The sequence below is a fragment of the Sus scrofa genome, chromosome 13 (genome assembly GCF_000003025.6).
Source record: "Sus scrofa isolate TJ Tabasco breed Duroc chromosome 13, Sscrofa11.1, whole genome shotgun sequence".
In the NCBI taxonomy this organism is placed as follows: Eukaryota; Metazoa; Chordata; class Mammalia; order Artiodactyla; family Suidae; genus Sus; species Sus scrofa.
In genome coordinates, this window is record NC_010455.5 from 53,079,250 (window position 1) to 53,107,169 (window position 27,920).

Consider the following 27,920-nt stretch of genomic DNA (forward strand, 5'->3'; position numbering starts at 1 on the left):
CATTTAAACTCCATGAAGTTATAGCTGGAAAAAAAAAGGGGGGGGGCGCAAATTCACAGCAATAGAGTCCCAAATTAGAAAACGGCAAGAATTTTCGCATGACGAGGCCAAACACATGCACTAAACACATAAATCGCTACATTTGCAAGTAAGAAAAGTACCGTCTAGTCTTACCTTATTGCTGCAAAAGGCTGGAATAAAAATTACTGACTTAGAGAAGCAACTTTCACATGTATCTGAACATCAAACACAACACACAATACAAAATCAAAAATAACTAGAACAGAAAAAGTTTTCAGTCTGACCTTAAAAATACTGAGCAAATCACAAGATGAAGCCAGATCAAAGGGGAGGGCATTACACCAGCTTGTAGCCATATGTGAAAGGGCCCCAAATGCACAGGGCACAGATGGTAGCTGAGGGGGAGGAAGGGGCACAAGCAGATCCAAAACAGAAGGCAAATAAACCTGCTTCAACTTACACAGGTAAGACAGTTTGAAAGAATGAATAATTTTGAATGCAACTCATAAGATGCTTAATGTGGGACAAATGGTGCCGGAGGTCCCAAGCTAAAGTGGGCTCACTAGTGTAAGCTCTGAAATCCTTTTGAGTTACAATCTCAATGAAACAGAAGCCTCAGTGAGGAGACATGCAAAGGGCTGGTGACTTTCTATTAATCGATTACTGAGAAGACACTTCAAATTAAAAAAAAAAAAAACATATAATGGCTGTCAGCCACATTACCTGATGAAGGGCTGAGAAATTGGGGGGGTGGAGAGAAACTTAATGTATGCTCACACAATTAATAGCTCTATTTGAAAACAGAAACCCTGTGACTTTATTAGAATGCTCAAAGTTCTTTCGTATCTCTCATTCCTCATTAATGGGAAGGGCTAAAATTAAAATTTTCATCTCCTTAAACGTTCATTATAAGTCACTTGTTTGTATGTAAAAAAAAAAAAAAAAAATTCTATAGAAAACTCAGAAATGCTTATGTTTACTTCATGCTTGTTTCTCTCATGCAAAAGTGCCACTTCAATAAATCCCAAACACTTGTTCCAAAACAAAAGTTTTTTTAAAAGAAATCCTGACTTCAACATGAGAAGGTGAAATTTTCAGCAAGAAATCATACATTTCGATAAATGAGTTAATCACTTTTTTAAAGCAGCAACCAAAACAAACACATTTAAACACAGATTTCTTCAACCTCATGATTTCTGAAGGACACAAGAGCATAGAATATCCAAAAGGCTATTTTATTGGATATTCTAATAAGGTACAGTCAACACACACATATACAATGGGACTCTAAATTTTAGTAGCAATGATGAACAAAATAATATTGACTTCACAATGACTCCTTATTTGATTTTTTTGACACTTCTATGTATTAAAGAATCCTTCCAGTTTAGTAACAGCTTTGCTAAGCTAAGTCTAGGAGTGACAATTAATTTTAGTGGAAATTCATTCCCAGGCTACTTTGATAGTCATTTGAACAGTTTTGCGTTATTTTACATGCAATTTTATAGCTCTATAACGTTCATTTAATCTTGTTCAATGATGCTGAACCCCAGATGCCATAAGACATTATAGAAAAGTAGTTACTGCACATATGGGGTAACTACTTTTTCTGAACATTAATTTCTTTTCTCTTAACAGGCTGAAATGGTATTTAGAAAAGAGAAAAGCCACCAGTCTGTATTAAGGGCTTTATGTTATGGACTTCCGGAAATGGGCTACCCATCACTGCTTGTGGCCCTAGCCATAAAGTTCTTATTTACAACCATCATCTTCTCAAATCTAAGGAATAATGGCTTTCTCCAGCCTTCAGAAGGTTGCTGGTATGAGACATTTGAATCAGGTCACCTGAGAAGCTTGGGGGCGGGGGGGAGGTTCTCCTCATTTGTCAGATCCGAGGGTTGGAAATAATCAGAGGTTCGAAAAGTGGGGTCTGGGGACCACCCACATTACAATCACTGGGGCACTTGCTAAGAAGGCGGATTTCTAGGCCTCCCACACCTGCTGAATTCAAAACGAAAGGTTGGAGGTCAGGAAATCTGCATCTTAAGTAAGCACCCCAGTGATGCTTCTCCATGCTAAGGGGTGAGAGGCACGGGTAGATGATCTCGAAGGTCCCTTCCACTCTAAAATCCTAAACCTCTGTGAGTTTTAAAAGTGGAGTCCTGTCAGCCAGACCAACACAAGTGACTCTGAGCCAGAATGGGTTAACCTAACAAGAAGTGTTCTTGAATTTTGATGTATATGTAAAAGCAGAAAACAAAAACAGAACTGCATCATCAGATGTGTGAGGAGTATGTTTGTTTTTTTTTCTTCACGGGAGATGCAGAGGAAGACGCCACCGTTAACCACTACATAGAAGAAAAGGTTCCAAGGGATTTTGCACTGCCTTCCTGTTCCTATTTTTTTTCCTTCTCACCTGCTGATGCCTCTCTGCTGTTGAGGTAGTGCTCCAGGCATTTCCAATCCCGAGTCACCAAACTCTTAAGTAATTTGCAATCAGTCTGCATATACTCTTGCAAGAAATAAACTACCTACAGGCAGTCCTCTACTTACATGTGTAATGAGGGAAATGTTACAGAAACATCTATAGAGGAAAGGTGAATGGCCGACTTACATTTTTAAGGGGGAACTTTCATATTTAGGCAGCAAAAAAAAAAAAAAAAAAAAGAAAAAAGAAAAAAAAGGAATCAAACTCTAATTTTACTTCTCCCTTTGGGCACAGTATTTGCCCACTTGGATAAAATATTTCTGGTATTTCCTATATGTTAGTTTATTTCATTCCTTCTCTTCCTAACTACTTATCGGCTCAATGAGAGCCCACAATTTGAGGTGGTTTTTTTTTTTTTTTTTTTTTCAAGCACATCCGGAGTGTTCTATCTTTGACATATTTTTATTAGGTGCAGGAGAGCTAAACTTTTCTACTGGTAGTATCTCACCAAATTTTTATAAGATCACAAGAGCTGTATGCAGTCGAACCTTAAAATAATTATACAGAGCTGGATAAATTATGTTGCTGAGCCAGCACCATCGCGCGGGAAGGCAGCGCCACCATGTGATCGCTCCAAATGCTGTTAGAGTTGTGGCAGTACAAAAGTTAGGCTCCTCTAAGAGGTGGGCATCTTAGAGCAAAGGCCCATCTCCTGGAATAATAAGTTTATTTTCAAACACCAACCTGTGACACCGCTTCAGTCACTGAATGTGACAGGGAGAGAATGAGAGCTGTTTATAACAAGGACTGTGGAATAAGATCAATGGCCAGATTAGATCGGATATTTAGTGCTTGTACAGGGTGATTTGTTTTGGGGTTAGGGTGACAGACTTTGAGTGCTGTCTGTTTAAGGAAGCCTGGATCAGGATGTAGCCTGCAGACCTGAAAGCCCAGCTCTGTTACACTGGCTACTCCCCTGTCCTTTCACAAGGGACAATCCCTCTGTTGGGAGGTTATACATTATGTCTAGTGGACCCAACCATACTCGACATTTCTCTGAAGGATAGTGTCCTGTGACTGATATAGGGTGCAGCTAAATTCAAGACAGTGGAGAAAGTCAGAGTCAAGTTAAACTCCACTTAGGCTTTACTAGGATTGTGTTTTCCTATTCATGGGGTTTTTTTCCCCATCAATTCTATCTTGAATTTAATAGACACATTATATTAAAAGGAAATGTCCTGTATAAACTATACACTCTTAGTTCAGAAATGTGGGAAAGTGGCCAAGGAAATATTAAAATGGAGTAAGTCAGCATTTCAATAAGGACTCACAGAAGTAAGCTGAAATACAGACAAGTTACTTTAAATGGGTATTATCCATCCTTATGCGATGGGTGTAACTTGCTAGATGTAAGCAAGCACCTGAAATCAGACAGCCTGGGGAAGAATAGCAAGAGAAAAGGTGTATTGATTTCAGTCAGAGTCCCTGGCTCTGCATCACAGATCTTGAGGCGTGACAAAGACCAGAGGGTGAGCTCTCTGGCTTCTGGATGTCTCGATGCAGAGCCCAGGCTACACCTGCAAGGACGTGGCTGAAAGACATTGGGACTCTGCTGCAAGCGCTCACTTTTCCCAGCAACGGCCAAGGTGGGTTCGCCACCCAACACAAAAGTCACATGCCCTGCAAAATATTTTCTTCTATCTCACAAGAGCATTAGCTTCTTTAATCCAAAAAGGTAATGAGAGGTTTTTAAACTGATTAAATCAGCTTAGTTCATACACTGTCTCTTATGAACTCAATATTCAATTAAAACAATTTCCAGAGCAAAATCTGACAAAATCCTCCCTTAGAGGAACATAGATGATAGGTTCTTAACTCCAGCAAGTTAAATCCTTCTCAGGGTTGGCATTTTCCGCAGGGTCAGAAAGAGTTGCACAAGTTCTCTGGGACAAAAATTTACTTTGTGTGTTAAGCCACGTTTTGTGATCATAAACAAAAGAAACTAGAAAACAGTGATGGGAGCCTAACATTCCTATTTCTTTCATTTTATTTTTTTACTTCAAAAGCTACATACATGCAAAAGTTGAACATGTCATCACAATACTTTAAATAAAGTTCAAAAATAAAAATACTTCAAAATCCATTTACTTCTGGAAATATATATGACAATTATAATGAAGATAAGTCAATTATATCCTTTTTGTCTAATCTATCAGAAAAATACTTATATTATAAAAAAGAATTGAAATTCATGCCACGAATATTTTTCTAAATCCTTGATGAGTAATTTAAAAACAAGTTGGATGTTAGCACAATCTTTTAAAGAAAGAAGTTCCAGGCTTTTAAAAAATGGGTCTGATATACCTCATTCTGAAGTCAATGAAGAAAAGTTGAGAACAAAAACGTTAAAAAAAAAACAAACTATGATCATTGTTATTATGGCTGATATGGTTAGTAATGCAAGTGGAGGGCACAACTTTTGTAAATAGATACTGTCTGAAGTCCATTAAAATGCCTGAATGGCGAAGGTTATTTACAAACACAGGTGGACGGCTAGAAGCAGCTACCACCTCTCTCTGCTGGTCAATACTGCGAGAGGAATTAAAAATCCTGGGTACAACGGAGCTCTGAGTGCACCATCCTTTTGTGACATGTATAAGCATGTCCTGGCTTCCCTGACTCCAGAAAAATAGCCATCAGGAGGAAGGGTCTTCAAAGGGCCCTGCCTCTTTCAGGTAAAACGCAGCAGGAGGCTTGGCAGAGTGGAAAGAGGGAAATCGGAACATTCTGAGTGTTCCAGGATTGGGGGGGTGCATGGGGGGGGAGGTCACTTCCTTCTACTAAACCCAGTACTTATTTGGTAACGTAATAGGACGTATCTCAACAGTTCCAAAATTAATATGAACAGAACGCAGTTAAGAGTTCATCTCTGTGAATGTTCACATTCATTCTGGAAATGAGATTTAACTTCTGTTCCTAAATGAAGAAGGCAAGGGGGAAAAATTCCCCTAGCTGGAGGACGATCCATTACAGGAAATGACATAGGATGTGAGCAGGAAAAAAGGGGACTCGTTTAACAGAATGTGTGTGAATTGACTTGGAAAGCCCTAAGTGGGTATATGCACCTGAAATTCGGAAGAAGCTTAACTCAAACAATTAAAATATCACCTCCTCTTTAAATCAGAAATTATAAGGTTTCCTACTGAGACAACCCCCTTGCTACCACTCTAAGCCTTCCTTTGAAAAGGCCAAATTGAAATTCTGGTTAGAAAATATTTCCACAGAGGGTCCAAAGACCTAGAATTTGATTTATATCCTGATCCTCAACTGTGATTATAGTTTTCATGTTTGGCAACCCAACTATTATTTTCCTTTCATCTCTTAAAAAAAAATGCTTAAAAAGGAAAAATAAAAGATATGTGTGCTGTCAGTGCAAAAATCAGATTAAGTAAGGTTTTCCTTTTCCCTGGGACAGAAAAAAACAATGCCCAGTGCAGAGTATGTAGGAATGTGTCACAACAAATAATCAAAAGACAGGTTTCACCAAGCTAGTATTCCTCTGAGTACAGTGTGGTTTTCAAAAGCAGTATTATCATGATTATGCATATTCTCATTAACTAGGTACAGCAGAGCTACTTAAAGGGAAACCGATTTCTTGTGCCTCAATGAAAGGGGAGTGCAGAAAACAATAATTAGACTGAATGAGGAATTTAAAAGGGCAAAAAAAAAAAAAAAATTGGGGGAGTGAAAAGAACAGAGAATTCAGAAAGCCAAAAAAAAGCAAGTAATGTGCCGGTAGAAACCCACCCCATCTCCCCCCACCCCACCTGCCACTTTGAGTCCTAATTGCTCAATCTGCAAGGACAGAAACCCACTCTAAATGGACCAGCATCGGGCTTCGGCAAGTCTTCTCTTCACTCTCCCTCCTGTTAAGACCGTTTCCAAAACCAATCAGCAAAGGACAAAGAATTCTTTACAGAGTGCAATTAGTGTTTTCCACGTCCACCTTCAAAAGCATGATGCTCTTCATGGGCTAAAGGACAGAAAAAAACAAAAAAGAAAAAAAGGAAAGAAAACTTTAAGCAAAGGATGGGGCAACCCTCCTCTAAGGCATCTCATTCAGTTTCCCCAAATGTTGGCAAGAACTCAAACACCTTTTTTGTGCCAGTAACTGTTAGCTAAGGCGTGCATTTCCTGAGAAACGTAATAATGAAAATTAAAACAAGAAATAAACAAGCAATGGGCAGTCTGCCGGTTTCTCCTGGCTGAGCCAGAGAGGATGAATAATCCTGATGAGCTGATGGGCTACAGGCAAAGGCTGCGGGAAAACTTGCCCCACAGAACTCGGGCCTGGGACCTCACTGACCTGAGAGGGGGCCTTCACAAGCCTCAAATTCAAAATAAAATCAAACAAAAGTAAAACAAAACGAAGAACAATGCAAAGGTGGTGGCACTTTGCTTATGTTCCCCTCCCCCGCCCCCACTCCTGAACACCCTCTGTGGGAAATTAAGTTTCCTTCAATGGATGGGTCTTTTATTTCTCCCAATCATATGTTTTTCTGTTTTTGTTTTTGCTCCCCACCCTCTTTTTGTCCAGCCCTATTGTCTGGCTTGAAAAAAAACGAATGACAATTAGGAACTCTAGAATAAAAAAGAATGCTACCAAAAATGTTTTTCCAAGACTTAAACTTTTATAAAGTGGAAGCAGGAATTGGGAGACCTGTGAAACATATAATAGTTCCTTCAAGGCAAAAGGCCAAGTTTGAAAATCCACTTCCTGTGATGATAGTTAACCATCATCATGCAAAGGGGCAGAGTCTGTTCTCTCAAGTGAACAGACTGTAACTTGGGTCTGGTAAAGCCAAGGGCCCCTCAGGATCCCCGAGCTTTGCTCCCTCCACCCCCCACTGGCAGCAAAGGATGTCCTAGGGAAGCAGACAAGGGCTTGCCCATTTCATCTCCCAAGCCCCCCCAAGTCTGTATTTTTAAGAAGGACTCCATTCTTCAGACTAGTGAGGGCTGGGGATGAGGTGGGGAACAGGACCATTTTCTCTTTAGGGATGGATGTTCACCCAAACTTGCTATTCACTTGGATAAAACACCAGGAAAAGCACACTTGATAGCTCCCAGGGTTACCTCCGGTTGGCCAAATTCCTCATGGTGGTCAGTAATTTGAATTGATGTAAGTGAACATTTCTCACACGGAGAATTTTATAGATATTTCTTTCTTTCTTTCTTTTCTTTTCTTTTCTTTCTTTTTTCTTTTTTTTTTTTGCTTTTTCGGGCCAAACCTACGACGTATGGAAGTTCCCAGGTTAGGGATATACTCAGAGCTGCAGCTGCGCCTACACCACAACTACAGCAATGCTAGATCCAAGCCTTGTCTGCACCCTACACCACAGTTCATAGCAACACTGGATCCCTAAACTACTGAGTGAGCCCAGGGATCAAACCTCATGGATACTAGTCCTCATGGAAACTAGTAGGGTTCGATACTGCTGAGCCACAATGGGAACTCCAATATTTCACTTTTCATGCTGTTTTTTTTTTTTTTTTTAAAGAAAGATTTTTAGGGCAGACATCAAAGAAAACGTGACCTGCTCTGCAATTAAATATGCTGTGCTTCTGGGCCAAGCAGGAGAGCCACAGCCTTCTTAGTGATGCTGGGCTTCCAATTATACATCCAGAGATGAGGTCTGTCCACTGATCTGTACTACTGAGTGTGAGGGACAGTTTGGGGCAGTCACAGTTGAGACAGTGCAATCCTGATGGGTTATGGAGACAGAACATTCAGAATTAGGAGAGTTCTGGGGAACAGAGACAGTTCTGTAGCCTTAGGTTAGTCTTGGTTGGAAGGGAATAGAGAAAAGTGCAAAGCCAGGAGTCAGCAAACTTTTTTTTCCAGAAAGGGGCAGGCAATAAATATCCTAGGCTTTGTGGGCCACAGGGTCTCTGTCTCAAGTATTAACTCTGGCTTTGTAACATTAAAGCAGCTACAGATGATATGTATACACATGGGCAGTGCCAATACACTTTATATATATACTGAAATCTGGATTTCATACAACGTTCATGAATTACAAAATGCAGTTCTTTTGATTTTTTTCCCAGCCAGTTCCTGTTGTGGCTCAGTGGTAACAAGCCTGACCAGTGTCCTTGAGGATGGGGGTTCATTCCCTGGCCTTGCTCAGTGGGTTAAGGATCTGGAGTTGCCATGAGCTGCAGTATAGGTCACAGATTCGGCTCGGATCCCGAATTGCTGTGGCTGTGGAGTAGGCTGGCAGCTGCAGCTCCAATTCAAGCCCTAGCCTGGGAACTTCCATATGCCACACAGGCAGCCCTAAAAAGCAAAAAAATTTTTTAAATATTAAAAAATTAAAAAGAAAAAAAAAAAAAAAGGAAAGCCATTCTTAGCTGCAGCCCATACAAAAACAGGTGAGAGGGGGCAGATATGGCCTGACAGTATAGTTTCCTCTAAACAATGCTCACGTCAGAAGACATTTGTCATTCAGCTGTTCTGAAGAACCTGAAAGAATCTGGGGGAGTGGGGGAGGCCTCTGTCCATTTCAGTTGCTCAGTCAAATAACCAGTCTGTATCCAGCTCGTATACTTATCAACAGCTGGACTGTCACCCACCCGGCTGGAGGCCATGCCCAGATTCACTAGGGCTCTTTCTCCACGGAAAACCTGTGACGTGGCTGTCGTACACTTGGGAATACTTACACCAGGATCCCATTAACAAGACACAGGAAAAGCGTGGAGCTGGCCACTCCTGACCCAGCTCACTACCACTGTTCTTCATCAAGCTGGCAGGAACATTTCTGCCCCAACCTCATTTTCCACATCAATTCTGCAGCACGTGGGGTAGAGCCCTACTGAGTAAAGGACTGCCTGCTTTATTTCAAATCAAGACAATTGCTTGTTTTTTTCCCCATTCCAATTTCTATTTGAATAATCTCTGAATTTTTAATTTATGCCAATAAAATATAGATTTCTACTAAGACCTGTAGCCTGTTCTGCCTGACTCGCAAACTTGACAATGGCATCTACATTGAGGGCTGCAATCCTGCCCCTTTGTTCAGCTTCCATCCCCCGTTCCCAGCCATCATATCAGCTAAGTGATGACGCTCCCTTGCTTAGTCTTACCTGATGGCTGTCACTGCCCTAAAAATTAGTCTAACCACTCAGAGGCCTAATTACCTCTGTGGCCTAAGTGTGCCTATCATGTTGAACCTGCTGCTAACCAACGTGTTACCTAGAAATTTAATTGAAGAATTTTGAAGCAGAAGGGACCTTGGAGACCATTTAAGACCAACCTCCTTGATATTAAGATGAGCAAGTGGAAGGATGAGAAAGTGTGACATGCCCGAGGTCACAGTGTTGACATGGGACAAAAACCCACAGGGACAAAAACCTGACTTAAGATTCCAAACTGCTTTTCTCCTCCTTGGAGTCATATGTGGAGCAGGTTCAAAGGCAATAAACAATGTGTTTGCCCCGTTCATAACGGGCGGCAGAACACACTGCCTGCTGGAGAGATTCTGCTGGGGTAAGTCTCGTGGAGGAGAAAAAAAAGACCCCCGGTGACCTTTTCATTAGTATCTTCAGTTGAAAATACAATTACTGTTCCCTAAAGAATCAAAGTTGCATCTACAAATGCTCCAGTTCCACACTGCACAATCAATAAGCAACTTCTGCAGGGCCAACTCTGCCTCTTTTATGTAAACTTTTGTTTAAAATTCAGACGCCAAGCACGTCCGGAACACCTGCAGCAGCAGATCCGTCCCACTGCTTCAAGTCTAAACCACTGGGCCTGTGACTACGATTCCTGAGAGGGAGGCCTCAGTTTTCATGTCATCCTAAGACAATCACAAAACAAAATCTGATTTTTTCCTTCTCCTTTTTGACAAGGGTTTGGGAACAGTGAATCAATAATGGAGTGTATTTCACCAATTCTAAGATGCGCTCCCCCCACCAACCGGCCCTGCACATTTGAGGACCCCTGGGATCAAGAATGTGTTATAGTTTAATTAGGAGCCTTTTATTTTTCTTTCTCAGTCAAACTGAAATAACACTTCGCATCAAGGGCATCTTAGATTCAGGGAAATACCGTGGTTTTAAAAAAGTGGGTTACTAACTCAGAATCGCTGGGGAAATAGGAAATTCATCATCTACGCGTCGGGCTGTCAATCCTTTTCTCTAACTCATTGTTAAAACTATAACCCACAGTTTGATCTACCAAACATTGGTTTAATAGCACTAAGCTGTTTTCATTATGAAAAAGATGACTTTTTCAAAAGAGCACACAAAAGCAATGAACATGAATCATGATGGAAACAATGGGTCCACACACCTATTCACACTGTGAACATTTCACCACTCTGCGTGAATTCTCTCCTGTGTCACAGTCATCCGTAATGAGGACGTATTAGCATTTCAGTAGAACACTCAATCATGCCCATGCTCAGAACAAGTTCCTCCACAAATACAGATGTTATACATTATAAATTCCTGTTTATGAAGGGGATGATTGAAAATCTGCCTGCCAGCTCATAGAATAACATTTTTGTTATTGTTGCTTCACGTCAAAGGTAATTTTTTTTTTTTTCCTGAGAGTGACAAGTTGGAGATCAGGTTTAAATTTTTGAAATCACAAAAACAATATGTATCTCCTGTTCTGATCCATGTGTGCAGGCGACAATAAAAGCTCATTTTTAATTTCTGAGACTAAACTTTTCTTTTTAGCCGCCTAAGTGGATTTGGCTGAATTATTTACTAGATGATAGAATTTCAAGGGATTCTTCCTTCACCTCATTTGCAACACAGTGTCTGCCGTTAAAAAGTATGAGAGAATAAGCTAGAAAGCAATAACCAGAAATGAAGCACTTACGTTTATAAAATACTGCTTTAAAAGATATGTGGGGCAGAAGTTCATAGATCTTTTCTAAAACGGTGGCTTCGCCCACTAACGCGGCATTGACATTCCACACTTGGACGACGTCTTCTCGGTCCCGGACGCTGACACTGACTCCTATTACTTCGTCATCTGAGGGGACGGCAGGGGGAAGAAAGAAATGAGGAATCAAGTCCGCTGGAGCTGGTTTTTAAGCACTTATGTTATCTGTAAGTTATAAAGCAGATGATCAAAACAAGATGGCAAAGGAGAACCCAGAACCAATACGGTTTCTAAGGAGACTCATTGGACAAAAGCACATGACAGGGCGAGAGCTGTAGCGGTCACATCACATTTAATCGGGGACTGAAACAAACAGTGTCCCGCCCAAACAAATTTTCCAGATAAGTAACTGACCCTTTTGAACATGTTACCGAAGCTCTGGCCTATTTCTTACTCTGTTCTGATGAGACTTTTTCTAAAACGAGTTGCATAATGTTCAGCCCTCTGAACGCCAAGTGAACTCACATGAACTTTTCCTCGATGCTTGGCTGTCTTTGTGAAGAACAGCAAGGGTTTCTCCTGACCTTCTGCCAGCCATTCAGAGATCTGGGGGGCTTGGTGCTCTGTGCCCAGACTGTGTGTTCTGAGCTGCTCATTCTGCTTCTTGCGGTTTGCTGGTCTGCACCTTTCCTGTCAATGCTCCCCGCTCCCTACTGCTGCTCCCCAGCCACCCCTCTTCTGGTTTTGGCATTTTAACTGTGGGCTAGAGAATCAATGGCCATCTGTTAGCACTGTGTATAAAGTAAGAGTCGATGTCTTCTAAGAGTGGCTCTGCTATTAGAGCACTTTGGCAAATGGGCAGGAAAGCATTTATCTACCCTGATGAAGGGAGGGCTTTTTAAAAAACTAAATTCTGGATTGGGGGCTGCTTGGTGGATATTTAAGAGCAGTGGCTGGGTAAGTTAAGGCTGTGTACTGGTCTATGGAGCTGCTCTGTGTATGTTAATTTGCAGCAGAAAAATAGAAGACTTATGACTCCTGGTTTACACGTTCATGGCATATGACTAAAACAGGGTCACTCTCAGCCCTTGCACACTTAGCACCAACGAGTAAAGTGTGAAAGGTAAGCATTAGCAAAGTTAGGAAATTCTGCTCTAATTAATATGTTTTGCCCGATTTTCCTTGTTTACTGTACATTTGTACATCTCAATATTGGCACCATCAGTTTTCCCAGTTGTCTTCTGGAGCTTAAACTGGTCCCAGGATTTACATACAAGTTTAATGAAGACATGTCCAATTTACTAGAGGAGTTCCTCTTCAGTAAAATAATTCTTTTCTCCATCCTTCCTTTCCCACCTTCACTTGCTCTTTCCTTCTTTCCTTTTTAAATAAATTTCATTATGGCTAAATGCGTATGACAGGACACTAAATAATTCCAAGTAGAGAGATGTCTGAAAGGAGGCAGAATCAGTCTAAGGTGTCAGAAGTTTAGGCAGGTGGCTACCTCGGGAGGAAGAGAGGGCATGGAGAAATTCTGGATGGCAGGATGTTCTGTTCCTTAATCTGGATGGCTAGTTACAGGGCTCTATTTACTGTGTGAATATTCATCAAGCTATACACATCATAGCTGTGTCCTTTTCTGTATACATGTCACATTTAAACAAAAATTTTCAAAAAAGAAAATAGTACCTGATCATGGCCCTCCATGGAAACTTGCTATCCCATCAAGAATTATGTCATATGTACAGGTTTCTTATTTATTTATTTATTTATTTGGTTTCTTATTTTTTTAAAGCTACCTTCAAATTATATTTGCTAGAGCTCAGTGTTAATTTTTTCTGGCCACACCTGCGGCATGTGGAATTTCCTGGGCCAGGGACTGAACCAGTGCCACAGCTGTGACCCCAGCCACTGCAGCGACAATGCCAGATCCTTAATCCATTGAGCCACAAAGGAACTCCTCAATGTTAAGCTTTTTGTGACCACAAAATCATCAGGTAAAGCTTTGGCATTTTCCACTTCCAAGAATAGGCAAGAAGATTCTAGCTCAGCCTCTTAGGAAAACATCAGCGTTTTCCAATCGTTTGGTTCCACCCATTTCTACCCTCTCGGTCAGAAGGCATTGTGGATGGGTGCTAAAAATGCAGAATAGTCAATATTGCAGTTTGGCTTGGCTTCTGGTACCTAGGTGTAGCCTCCTTGCACAGTACTTTCAGAAAGGCTGCAGCTTCTATGCAACAGGGGATCCATCAGCAAATATGTAATAGGTGTAAGTAAAATAGATCAGCAAAATCCTGCTTACTTTAGGGTATAGGCAGCATAAGACCTTCGAGCCAGGAGGAGCCAGTGTTTAAAAAAGGGGACGTGAGGATCAGCAAGCTGACCTGACCTGCTGTAGTGGCAGAGGCAGGTTAATGCAGAGCTAGTGGTTAATAGTTAATGGTGCTCAGGTTCCCAGGTCAACGAGAGAACAATAGGTCTTCTTTACTCAAGCCTGGCTATTTATGGTTTCTTAGACTATGTTCGCTGGTTCTGGAAACAGGAATAATTCATACAGAAAACTTCCTCTCCCAGGGATTTATGTGTTTATCATTACACCAAAGAGGCATTTTTGGCAACATGTTGTAAAATGCTAACTACTCTCTATTAAAACAGAAGGAATCTGTACTTTTAAGACAATTTAATCTTAACCCAGGTTCTATCTTCAGTGAATAAAAAGAGGTGTAAGAATTAAGCCCAACAAAGGCAGAATGATTGACACTGTTAGCGAGGTCAATCTGAAGCCCGCATGGCCTTGGTTAGGCTGATGGGGTTCCCAAAGACCACACCATTTAAGAAGTCTGAGGGCAAATTAATCAATACCAGTTAGTTAAAAGAAATCATTACTGAAAGCTGAACAGGAAAAATGTTATTCTAAATGTGACCTCAGAAGCATCCAGGGGGAACTACTCAGGAAACAAACAGAACTTTAAAGCAGCAGTTCAACTTTCCTCACTGAGAGTTCCATGATAAAAACAGAGCAAAATAAAAATGGGGTAGGGGATTAAGGGATAAAAACTCTTAGGCATAAAATCAGCTGCAAGGATGTGCTGTGCAGCTCAGGGAATATCATCAATATTTTGTAGTGACTACAGATGGAGGGTAACCTTTGAAAACTGTGTCACTAAGTTGTGCACCTGTAATGTACATGGTTTTGAACATCAACAATACTTCAATTAAAACAAAACCAAAGCAAAATAAAAACGTACTCACAGGGTTCTCAGGAATTCATTCAATATTTGAAAATGGTCTTCAGAGTAAAGTCCTGAGGATTTTATATGTTAGCCTCAATTGTGGGCTCATGGGCACTCATGGTGATTGACCCCTAGCTGCTACCCTTTATCACTCACTTTGAGTGAAAGGGACCAAGAGAGGGACAGGAGGAAGTGGCAAGGGATTGAGAGTGGAAAAAAGGATCGTTGACTAACAATAAACTTCAGTGGACAATAAAAGCATGTGCCCCTTCTGGAAGAATTGGAACTGATAAATGAAAACTCAGCTCATTTAAAAATAGGTAGAAATAACCTCCACCAATTGCATGAGGAGCCCAATGTCAAATTTTCTTCTCTTTTCTGGAAAGAATATAATGTTGTGTGTCAACTACATGTCCCTTTTTATTTTAAATATTTTCTCCTTTTTTCCTGCCTATTTTAAACAAATGGTCATAGATACTATTAAGATGAGCTTTAAGTGCTAAAAAAATAAGCGTATACCCATATGCACATCCTCATAATATACACATATGTAAATATACATATGTACATACACATACAACACTAAACACCATGATCACATGGAAAAAAAGCTAAGTAACTGCATAGTTACAAAATCATTGACTTCAGAAAATCTAAAAAGCCAAACACACAAAAACAAACGTTGGCAAGGAACAAACACAAGCCAAGCGCACGTGAGCGGATGCCCGGAGCTGGGGGCTTTTTTACCTGCGGCGGCACAATCTGTGAATTGTTCCCCGATAGTCGCTAACAACAACTCTTTCCAAACTGTGGACTGGCGTGGGAAAAGAATAAAAAACAACAACAAAAAAAAACAAAACCAAAGGGAAAAACAAAACACACACATGTTTTTAAACAATTATCTTCAGGAGCTACACATATCACATTTTTTTTTTAAGTCACATTTTCTTTAACCTCACATGCTATTTCCATGCCCATACCTGGAGGCTGCAGACACCTCTGAATCACAAGTGTAAACACTCACATGGCGGCATATGATGCATTGTTTGACACGTAACTTTACACAGATAGGTGGGAGGGATCCCAAGGTATAAACTATGTGTCCCAAGTCATAGAGTCAATCTCTAGTGACACCTCTGATGAAATGCAGAAGAATGTGAAAAACTTAGAATTTTCCAATTTCTCTACCTCTTACTGATTCAAAGGGTATTGGCTGGTTACAGGTGAATGCTATTAGTAAAATCCTTCTCTTCAAAACCTTTTCCTATTTTTCTCATGGTTTGTGAGGTACTTCCAAGGTTACACAAGTGAAGAACACCTAAGGAAATATCTGGCTTATTGATTATCAGAGACTTGCAGATTTCCCTTCATTTGAAGGCATTTTGTTTCTGCTAAGTGACTGTGTGTGTGGTGCATTTCCCTGGGAGAAAGACTGCATGCTCTGGTCAACTTCTTCTCACTGAGAAGAACAGGCATCTCTTCTATTCAAGGCCACTAATGCCAGCATCCATGCACATGTAAACTAACTGGAGGCCTGCAAGTTCTTCTACTGTTCCTCCTTGAAAAGTTCTTGGTCCCATTTCTCTTCCTCATCATGATTCACAGGCTCTGACCTCTATGAGAACTAGGTTTGAACCCCGACAGCCGGCTTAGTATCTATGACCCGGGCAGGTTCTCAGCACCCACTTGAGTATCGGTTTTCTTTGGTGGATAGGGAACAAGAAAAGGATCGACCTCCCAGGGTTGTTGTGACCACGGAATTAGTCAACAAATGTGTTCGACAGGCTCAGTCCTGTGACTGCAACAACAGGACTGGAGATTTAAGATCCATTCCATAAATAGCTGCATGTTTGCTCTGGACCAGGTGCCCAGTATATATTAACTATAATAAGATTGTGTATTATCATGTTCTAAGCAACTGAAAGCAGCCTAGCTGAATTTTTAACCAAGACAAGAGCAGTTCACCATTGTGCCCTTTCACTCCCAAGGAGGGTTTTCTTTCCTCTTCCCTAGACTTCTGGTCTACATACCTCACGTCTAGAAACCATCCCTTCCATTTTCTATCTGTCCCATCTGTGGTCGCTTATGCAGACAGCGACAAAGATGAAAGTGTTAAGAAGAAATCAGAAGATGGGAATGTTCCCTCCCCCATTGTGAATTCAGAGAGGGTTGACCTCCTGAATGCCCACTGGCCAACAGTGAATAGTGGGCTGAGCTGCCTGGGAAGATGACGCTCATGCAGACACGAAAGTGTTATTATTTGTGACTGAATGTGGTCAGGTGAACTGACAAGGAGGGAGAACAAACGTGCCTCTCGGCTACCTTTTACCCACACTGACATCACCATTGCTTCCACTAGAATCCAGTGTCTACTGTGGATAAATAAAGGACATGGCAAGAAAAACGTGTTCTTACTGAAATTCACAACCTTCTCTCCTTTTAGATGGACAGGAAGAGCTTTACAGACCTTGCTTGCTTTATTCTTTGCTCCTCTGACATTTTTTAATACATATATGCCAAATAACGGGTGAACCTTATACATATATGCCAAATAACGGGTGAACCTGTCTGCATCTTAAAGACAGTTTGCAGCTTTAACAAACAAATCAGGTCACGTCTTTAGGTTTGTGCTTATTGGGAAACAAAGCCAGGTCAAGCCTGGGGTCCCTGAAGACATCTCAATTCTTTGAGCTTTCCCAGAGGAAAGAGACCATGAAAAGGCGAGACTGGGTGGGATCTTCCCTTTCATCCATTTTCAAAGAAGCTTTATGTTTCCCAAGGCTTAAGAATAGACGTGAACGTTTTTTTTTTCAGTCAGTACAATAAACTGGAGCCCACTCCTGGAAAACCCAAGTTTCTGAAGCTTGACCACTGCCAGCTAGCACCCCAGCAGACTGTCCCACCAACCAGGCTCTGATCAGCCCCAATTGGCGACTGGGCCCAGCCTGGCATGAAACCCCAGAGAATGGTGAGATGCAAGGCCTCCTCCACATCCCCACACTCTGTGCCAGGGTCATTCTCAGAAGTGCCTGTCCCCACAGTGGGGGAGGGATGAGCCTTTGCTGGGAAGGAGCCTGCTTGTCACCATGTAAACTAGCTTCCACATGATAAGTCATGGCTGTGGAGGGCCTGACAGCCATAATCAGCTCTTCTGTCAGGTTGACAGGCATGGGGCTGCTCAGACTATATCATAGAGCCACACTATTACACAGATTCACAATATATTTCCAAGGTGACACTGTAAGGTAGAACACCTCCAAGGTCAGGACAGACGTTCTCACCCCCAGCACCATCCTGAGTCTACCGGGCAGACTGTCTAAAACAAGAGGTTCATTGTATGCAGTCAACAATAATCCACACTTAGCTTCTAGAAAAGGATCACAACAAACCTACCGTGCTGTCCTTGGGAACTTTCATCTTCCATACGCCACCCTTTGCATTACTTTCCTCTTCCCTGGATCAAAGACCAATGTTCAAAGTTATATTCATGGATAAAAGTCCTACATACATTGAGTTTAACAATGGATGACATTGAAAACAAAAAACAGTGGCGCATTCTTCAAGAAACTCTCCCCCATTTGTTATACTGGAAACAGAAGCAGATGAAAGAAAAAGCAAGAGGGAGGAGCTGGGGAGGGAAGAAAGTGGGATTCAGTGGCTAACAGGGCAGGGAAGGTGATGAAAGGCCAGGTTCTCATCCTCAAGGAGGTGGTGATGAGAGGTTCCCCAGACACTGTGGGGATGGACAAACTAAAACAAGTGCCTCACAGATGTGAAGGCCTTGACAGTTCAGTGTCATGTTCCTGATGCTGCATTTCAACCTAGTGTCATAAGCCTAACAGGAGACTCGGTCCCTGGAGAGGATGCCTGCGGTTTCCTTGCCTAGTAACTGCTCCCTCCTCTGGCAAAAGCACTCCAATTTCCCTTTAAGAAGTTCCTAGTCCCCTACTCCTATATCAGATCCTTTCTGATGTGATTGATTCCATGTCCTGGCTTTAAAACGGGCTTATGACCCAGGTTCACCTATGGGGAATCCTGCCTCCTAGTCTCTGGGGTTGGTGAGGGATGGACAGGTAAAGTACAGTGGGCCAGTCTGGCATTTTAATGGGGCTGGGGAATGTGGACATAGATAAACTTGTAAGGTTAAGACTGGAGTTTATGAAAGCCTTTTTATCACCACAAATGGGAGAGCCTGCCTGAAAGTTAAACCAAGGCAGAGGAAGGCAACAACGCAAAGCCGATGGAGAGGATCAGATTCCCAATAATGAGTACCTAGATCTGCCCCAGATCAGCCCTACCAGTACACTACTCAGGTACTATGCCTCAGAGATTCCATTTTTTTTGGCTCAACTTAGGTCTCTATCATTTGCTACTAGAGAGCTAAAATACATTCCCATGTTATTAACGAGTCCATAGCCATAATCAGGGCCTGACAGAATGGTCAAGCGACATGATGCAAGGATTTACCACTAACTGGGACTCCAGCCCAGGCAAAATGACACACTGTCCACCACTCTCAACATTACACCAAGCTATTAAAAAAAAGAGACACCTTCCCCTTGACCCTGGGCCATGACTAGTATCATATACCTCCCATGGGGTCCACATGAGACAGGTCTGAGGTGCTAAGATCTTTGTTGAACCACACAATAGATGCAGGGACCACAGCTGTTCCTTTCCCTCCCCTCTAGCCTTTAAGCTTTTTCATTCCACTGTCCAGGTATCATTGAACCAGTGACAGAACGAACCCAAACGATGCCACACCCCCCTACAAAGACTTGCATCATACCTGCAGTGAGCTAATGATGGCCTATTTATGGGGAGACTGCACTGGGGTGGTCAGTGTCATGGTGGGAGGATTCTGAGACACCTGTTCATCAGCCACAGAGCATAAGGGGAAAGAGTAGTGGGAAGGGGCCTATTTCAAAATGAAATCATGGCTAAAATGACTTTCCAATACCACCAGGAGAAGAAGACTTCGGCATTCCAATTCAGCATGCAGTAAGTATTTTAAGTTCACAACCATTTCCCTCCCACTGTAGTTAACCCCAAATTACACAGGAGACACTTACCAAAGTGGTCGCCTCTCGCCTCTCATTAAATGATAACTACATCTCAAAGGCAGGCTAGTCACAGGAGGAATATTATTGTACACACTCCAGAATATCTTTAAAAGAAAAACACTTTGTTTAATATACCCAATATTCACTTACTGTGCCACTAGATTATAAAATTAATGCATTAAAGAAAAATCAGATTCTCATTAAATCCTCTCCATTCAAACTAGATCGTTCTCGGTATTTTTTTCTGATTCTCTGCTAAAAAATATAACATAACACTAATGAATGTTACTTTCTGAAGTTGGGGCTAAGCTGTATGCTTCAGGAAGCCATGGGTATTAGGCAAACATTCCTATGCAGTATGTATCCACATAAAACTGGGTAAGGACCTTGTTAATGATTTTTCTGACAAGTAGGTAGCATCTAACAGAGCCTGTAGTGCTGACAAGATGTACTGGACCCTATTTCCTTACCACACAAACTCTCCCTTCTTTCTAGCCTAGAAGGGTCTGCTAGACTTTGAATTAGGGGATGGGGTAGAGAGGAGTCAGCTATGTGCTCTGCCCTCCTTCCTTTCCTCTCTCAGAAGGAAAGAGGGACGGCTCCGTTGCCCAAGATACGGGACATGAAGGACTTCGTTTTTGTGTCCTTTCCCAGTGGGACAGTTTTAGGAGGTGGGGTCTTTAGGAAATGATTAGGCCATAAGGATGGAACCCCCATGATGGGATGAAGGTCCCCATAGGAAAAGGAAGAGGGTTAGCCTTCTCTCTCCCCCAGGTGAGGATATAATGAGAAGATGCCTGTCTGTAAACCCAGAAAGAGTGCCTTCACCAGGGCTAGCACTCTGATCTTGGACTTCCAGCCTACAGAACTGTGAGAAATCATTGCTGTTTAAACTACAAGTCTATGGTGTTCTGGTGTAGCAGCTGGAACTGAGCCACTGACTGGCGGGTAGACAGAAACAGATGCATAAAAACAAAAAAGTAACATCGACAATGATAGTAACAGCAGTAATGGTAACAGGGCAAGAATTCAGCCTATGGACTTTCAGATGTTTATGTAATTTGTCTTAATGACAACCTCGTACAGAGGTACAATTATTATCCTTGTTTTATAGAGAAGGAAACTGAGGCACACAGATGAATCTGCCCAAGCATCACTGTTTGGTGTGATCACTGGGATTAGGACAAGGATTGAGTTTACAAAGAAGAAAACTCCTCCCAGTTTATTTGAAATGGGACCTAGAATCATTACACTATGAACTCTATTCACATAATCATAACACAAATGAGAAATATCATTCTGTGTGGTAAGATGCATCAAGGGTGACTGACTGGGTCTCCTAGTGGATCTGAGGAGAACAGAACAAGCAACAGAACAATTATAAAAATGAATCTCAGCTCATAAAGAACAAAGTAGCATTGGTGGAATGAAATTGTGTCTATGCCGAACAATAATCCTTATGGGTCCATATTTGAGCCCATTAAAGCTGAATTAATTGCAACGGCAGCAATAATGAATGGCAGGGTAAAACTGAAGGCAAAAATCCCATCTGACAGTAGATTTATTAGGAGTACTTTGGGTCCCTTATACTCAAATGGTGCTAAAGTAGGAAGTAGCTGCAAAGAGCTTTGTGGTAACAGCAGGTCCTCAAACAAACATCTGTCTTTGTGAAAATACCTAACTTATAAATGGTTTGCTAATAGTGCAAATTAATAAGATTACATCAACATTTCAGTGTTAGTCTACTGTGGGAGTGTGAATTGTCAGTGCTAGAATCTGAAGCCAGGTAGGTAGATTCCTCAATCAGTAAGCTCTTTCCTCTGAAGGTATCACTACATGTTTTAGGCACATCTTTCTCCATTCCTCAAACCATGGAACAGGTCATGAGCTAACAGGGAAAGGGCACCTGTGGAAAATGTTTTCCCACCAGCAGGTGCCCTTAATCATCTTGACTATGTCGTTGCCTTGGCTTGAGCCTGGGACTTCCGCAATGACATGGCTATGACCTGTGCAGAATGTACGGACAACATTATGCTAATGTAAAATTCTCTGCTTCCACCAGGAGGACTTTGGTGCTAGCAAACTGCAAGTCTCCTAAAAGGCATTTGCGAACAGAGCACCTGCACTCGCTCCTCTGCTAAGCTTCTCAAATCCTAACTTTTTACCCAGTATTTGAAGCACCATGGATTCCAAACACACAAAATGCTCCTCTCATTCCAAAGGTAAGAAAAACACACTAAGGATTGTGCTATGGTGTGTAGCTTTAGAAGCTTCTCTCTTTTTTTTTAAACATTCATATGTACGGTGGTTCTCTATGAGGGTTACAGGGCAGCCACATAGAAACTTCCTTTGAAAACAAAAACCGCCAACTGACTGTGTTAGTCTTGGCAAATCTGAGAGGAGAAGGTTAACAGCCCAGGAAGATGCAGTGACAGACTTCACTCTGACTTAATGTACTTACTAAAGTCTTTGCATGTTTGGACACGAACACAAGATTCGAGTGACATATGTGGTGATCTCACTGAAAAGAGCCATGTTAAAGTCTGTGGCACTAAGTCAGACTGTTTCCTTATTGCAAATCCCATCCAATGTGTAGGATACTAGTCAAGCATGTATGATGGTGAAAGAGCTCCAGGAAGGACCCAGCATCACACAGTGCTTCAGACCTTCCTCCTTCCTCTCCTGCGAAAGGGAAAGGGCTGTTTCACTGGAAGCTCGGTAATTCCTGGCCATACTCTGCATAAGACACTTTCATTTGAATTGAAATGAAACATCTACATTTCACTACAGATAGAACCTCGCAAATAGATTTCAAAAGACGTTAGAATTCATTCTAAGTGGTCTGCAAACAGCTTGCAGTAAAACTAAGCACAATGTTGATGAATAATGATGAAATGTTTTTTCCCAAAGACTTAATGATGACCGAGGAGTGGTAGGTCGGTTGGACATCATTCTTTCAGTCAATATATGTGGACACTAGTCGGGGGAAGCCACTGTGATGAGTCCCAGGGGTGGTAAGATTCATTAGACAATGTGACCACTTGACAAATCCACAATCTATTCTGATGGAAGCAATTATGCTCCTCCAGTTAGTCTTTTGCCAAGCAGATAGTCGATCATTACCAGAAAAATAAATTTTCTCAATTTTCTACTCAATATTCTTTAAGAAAATAAAAGAGAATGTACTTGAAAATACTTGAGAAGATGCCATGATAGATAGACAATAGCATGTGAAAAAAAAGAAAAGAAAACATTCAGCAAATACACCTCGAAAAAAAAAATACCCAAATCAAGGATTTCTTCTGAGGATCATAGCCCACAAATCTTTGAAAGTAAACTCAAAATTTCAAACAAACATTTTTGTTCATTAGGCATTTATACTCAGCTGGGGCTTGCACCCACCAAGTGAGTGAATCAGTGGTATTTATGGGAAGGTCAGAAAAAGCCCAGTAGACAGAAGGCAACCAAAGAGCTTAATGGATGATTTACTCAAGGCAGACACAGGCTGAAAGCAAAGTGCTTTTGACTTGCTGGAGTTGGGTACTTGAGAGAGCAATGGGTTTTGCTTTTCCAAAGGGCTGGACTTAAAGTGAGAGCCAAATTTGGAGGACTGATGGGGGAGCAGGTAAGACAAAGGCTAGGATGTTGGGGCGATTTCCCACCACACAAGAAGTCAGCAAATGAAAAGCAAAGTCTGAGCTGGGGAGCTAAGTAGGGTTCAAACATTGAGAGACTAGGAGATAGGCAAACAGCAAAGCAGTGTGTATTCAGCTTCCTGCGTAAAAGCCCATAGACATCTGTCTCTTTACAGATGTTAGTATTTTTAAGTGCATAGGACTTCCACTTTGGGGAAAACCCAAAGAAGGGATTAGTCTCAGAAGCTTATACACCATTTTAACAAAGGTTGATAAATTGTGGAGAGTGACCAAAGGAAAGGGGGTTGGGGACCCATAGAGGTGGTATGTTGTGGGAAAATGACAATACAAGGAGTTGCTTAGTGGGTTTGTATGCAGACTCAAGTGGTAAGAAAAAGGGATACCTTTACAAATGTAAATCTGTCACCTTTAAGAAGGAAATTTATGCCTCAATTTCAGGAAGAAAGATGGGGGGGTGTCTCAATCACCTTCAATTCAAAATGATTCTTATGATAAAGGAGAATTTTGGGGTGGCACATTCTGATTCCCTTTGAGGTTTTACAGGTGAAGTCACTAAAGTACCTTCACTTGGCAGGATTCAACCCTCACCTGCACAGGGGCCTCCACTGCCTACATACATGCCAATAGACAGGATCCCAGGTAATCTGACTTTAGTTCTTGTTCTGCACAACTGGGTCTGTGACCATAAATGTCGGTCCCATCATGCACATGCTCACTAAGTTTAATGATAGGTACAGAATCCTGCAATTCTTGCTATAAATTTTGTGCTAGATAGAACTATGAAGAAGACCAGGCTGCAGGGCTGTCTCTTTTTTTCAGAAGGGAGTTCCTCTCTTTCTTCCCTTGACCTAGAAGAGGAGGGAGTTCTGATCCCAGAGAGATGGCATTATTGGCTGTTTCCACCAAATGGTGTGGGTCACTGACCTCCCTGCCTCAGTCTCTCCAGCTAATAAATGGGGTTAACAATTCCTGTTCCACCCCTATCAGCATCTCTGATTTGCTGAGTGCCTCAAAGTACAAAAAGATATATTATGTCTTTATGGAAAGCGATCATTAATAACACATGATACTGACATTTCACCTAAACATAGATGAGGGGGAAGCAGACACTATTAGAGATGTAGTTTTTTTAGTGTTGACAGATCAAGGATCAACTAGAATAAAAGGACAGTGGGGCAAAAGCATATCCTCAAAAGCATGTCCTGAAAATCAGCACCCAGGCTAGTTCTCAGGTACTATGGCCTATTCACAGATATTAAGAACACTCAGGTTGGAATCCCAGAAATTACGGATAAGTTAAACGTGTTTTCCTAAGGAGAGATTTTTAGCTATGGTATAATCTGGGGAATGACTGCTTGAAATAAATGAACTAGAAGCAGCCGTTTTCTGATTGAAAACATGATTAAAGAAAGTACAAAAAAATGTAGTAAGAGAAACAGGCAAATAATGGCAGATGAATTTATTATTATTATCAGGCACTTACTATGTGCTTTTTACTTCCCATGCCATTTTATTCTCGCCACCTCATACCACGGGTATCATGATTATCCCCATCTTAGAGATGAGTCAACAATTGCAGAGAAGTTAAGAAAATTGCCTAAGGTACGAAGTGGCAGATATGGGACACATACCCAGACAGTGTGCCTACCCTGCACCCCAGCCCACATCCTCCCCAGTAAACAGATGGAGGTGAGGGCAAACCCAACACTTTAGTAAAAGCTGTCAATAGTAGAGCACTGACTGAGCACCAGGTACTACTAAGAACGATGCAATCTCCTTTAACCCTCACTCAACCCTAGGAAGTAGCAACTGCTCCTCTCCAAGTTTTACAAGTGAGGAAACAAAAGGGGACAGAGACATCAGAGACGTGACAGAACTTCCTGACTCCTCACAGCAGTGTTTCGCTATCAGCCCCCCTACGCTGAAGGGGACCTTTCTTGTGAAACTTTAAGACCACAGAGGGACTATACATCTCTTTATGTACTGCATGTATATCTGTGCTTTATACTTAAAAGCAGTAAGATTTTATTTACCCCCATCAACAACCAAATTCCCCCCATTGAGAATGTGTGGCTACAGCTTAAGGGATCCTTATGTGAGCCATCTGCCATGACTCAGGAAAGTGATTCATGTATTAATTTCTCATTCACTCATTCATTCAATCCCTCCGTATTTATGGAGTGAAAGGAGCCAGACTCAACACAGTACTGTGTGATTCTATCTACAGGAGATCCAAGAAAAGACAAAACCAATCCCAGGTGACAGGGATGTGAAAAGTGGCTGCTTCTGGGAAAGAAAGGCTGAAAGGAAAAAGGGCACCAAGGAACTTCCCAGCATGATGGACCTTTTTTTAAATCTTGATCTGGGCCATGGTTACAGGTTTATTTATCTCTGTCAAAATTTATCAAATAGTACACATAAGACATCCGCATTGACTTACGTGGGAAAGGAATCTGAAAGAGAATGGATGTGTGTGTACATGCATAACTGAATCCCTTTATTGTATAGCAGAAAGGATTACAACATCATAAATCAACGGCATTCCATAAAACTTTTTTTTTAAAAAAGTCTGCATTTACTGAATAAATGTATTATATCTCAATAAAGTTTTTAAGATGGTATTTCGTAGTATGTGCCAGCCTGGGTACTTTAAACTGGTCTCTAAAGGCCTTATGTCACTCACTTGCTGCCAGATGCCAAGGCTCAACCAAATGCTTTGTCATCACACAGGGTCCAAGAAACAAACTGACCCCTCAATATGACTTCACTAATGTTTTTCTAGATTTCCATCTAGGCACAGCCCTGATGATCTAATGTCATAGATAGTGGGAAAAGTCCAATGAGGACCTCAAAAAGAAAAAAAAAAAAATCAGTGGGATCTAAGACCTTCTCTATTAGGGCAGGCTTTAGAATCAAGCGCTCTGCAGTCTACACAGTGGCGCTGGGAAGAGGTAACAAGGTCCATAAAGTCAGACAGGGGAGAAGTGGAGGGAAACCCTTCCCAGACTCTGAGAACATCTGTCCCTCTGGACAGTGGCCCACGTGCTGCCTTGTGACATGGCTTGTACTTGGCACTGAGTGGTTATTTACAGCAGTGCTGTTATTTTGCTTTCCACATGCTTATGTCATTTTCTCAACTGGATCAGAAATGGCCTATGGTCAGGAGAGTGTCTTTACAGCCGGCTTAGGGCTCTCAGTGGCCACGCGTGGCACCTTACAGTCAGATTCCTGGGACTGCACAACTGCACACTCAATTTTCTGAATGAGATACTGGGAGAAATGTCTGAAAAAAAGGGTGTCTGTGCTCCTTCTGCATGTGAGCGGCTGCCTAAGAGACACAATAGAGGCCAGTCTACTGGAATTTCTAACACACTACAAAATTTAGGGGCGGAGCATGTAAATGATTTAATCTGGCTCTTCTAGAAAATTCAGGACATATGGTCAAAGAGAGTATGAAGCAGCCTTAAAAGCCTTATTTTGTCGACAACAATGTATTAAGCTAGAAAAGGAGGAGAAACTGGACAGAATTTGCTTATGAATAAAACAGTAATGTGATCAACTAAATAAGCCAGTTTTTTGTTGTTGTTTTTTAAGAAACATTCAGCCTAAGAATTGGACAGAGAAAGAACTAAGAGCACTATGAGCTTCCATCTGTTGAGAACCTACTATGTATCAGGTTTCCTGCTAAGCCTGCTAAAGACCTTTTATTGCTGGGTTCTCACAGCCACCCACAGAGGCAGACACTACCAACACACCAGTTTTATAGAAATTAAAGGGGCGATACCTGCCCAATATTAGGATGACGGACTTTGAATAAAGGATAAGAAACCGGTCTGAGGCCTTCCACTTTCATGCTCACACTCTCCTGCCCTTCCTATGTGACTGGTGACCTTCGATAACCCTGCAGGTGGGTGCCAGCACCTCTCACCCATGGGGAACCACCTCTCAGAGAGGGAGTGGCTGAGTGGGTGTCCGAATGGGGACCCAGGCTGATATCTTCCAAACCATACCATTGTCTGCTGCTCTTGATGGTCTGGGAAACACTGAGGAAGCAGACAGGATTCAACAGGTCACCAAGAGAAGAGCGGGTCACTTGGATGTGAGCTCTGCTGGCCTTTGTAGTAGACGTGGCTGGGGACAGTGCCATGGTATTGGACGTGAGGCCCTGGGTGGGGGCTGCGAGTAGGAATGTACTTGAGCACCCCAGGTGGGGGGCTGCCAGCAAAAATGGATGTGAGTACCCTGGGTGGGGGGCTGCCAGCATGGTGGGAGCTCTCAGGTTGGATGATTAAGTGGCCAACAGACAGCATGTTTCTTGATCTTACCTGCACTGTGTGTACCGTGTAGATTTTCTTCAGATTTGATGCACACTCAGCTGCTGTGGCACCAGGCAGGGATCTAAGCAAACACAAGCAAAAGAGTAAAGAAACAAGCAAAACAAGGGGTCAGTGTTCATGACATTTTACAGTGTAAGTCTGCAGGTCTTCACACAAATCAGGTCTGAAACCACAGAAGTGGACCTTTCTGAGATGCTCGTTAGAATTTAAAATGTGAGACTCCTACTTTGTGAAAGCAGATGTTTGCGTCTCCTAAAAATAAGCATATTTGTCCTGTGGAAATTTA

The 27,920-nt window shown here is 41.9% G+C and overlaps 1 protein-coding gene across 4 annotated transcripts in view; it reads right to left on the reverse strand.

The window, feature by feature from the left end:
* The window catches only part of EIF4E3 (eukaryotic translation initiation factor 4E family member 3), a 72,136-nt gene continuing 45,166 nt past the window's right edge, over positions 951 to 27,920 (reverse strand). For all 4 annotated transcript variants that reach the window (XM_021070855.1, XM_021070856.1, XM_021070857.1 and 1 more), the window contains 6 exons: positions 27,623 to 27,695; positions 19,651 to 19,745; positions 17,972 to 18,032; positions 15,326 to 15,392; positions 11,340 to 11,495; positions 951 to 6,482 (listed from right to left, as the gene is read on the reverse strand). In XM_021070855.1, the coding sequence (XP_020926514.1) occupies positions 6,436 to 6,482; positions 11,340 to 11,495; positions 15,326 to 15,392; positions 17,972 to 18,032; positions 19,651 to 19,676 (357 nt within the window). In that variant the 5' untranslated portion in view covers positions 19,677 to 19,745; positions 27,623 to 27,695 and the 3' untranslated portion in view covers positions 951 to 6,435. The remainder of the gene's footprint in view (positions 6,483 to 11,339; positions 11,496 to 15,325; positions 15,393 to 17,971; positions 18,033 to 19,650; positions 19,746 to 27,622; positions 27,696 to 27,920) is intronic.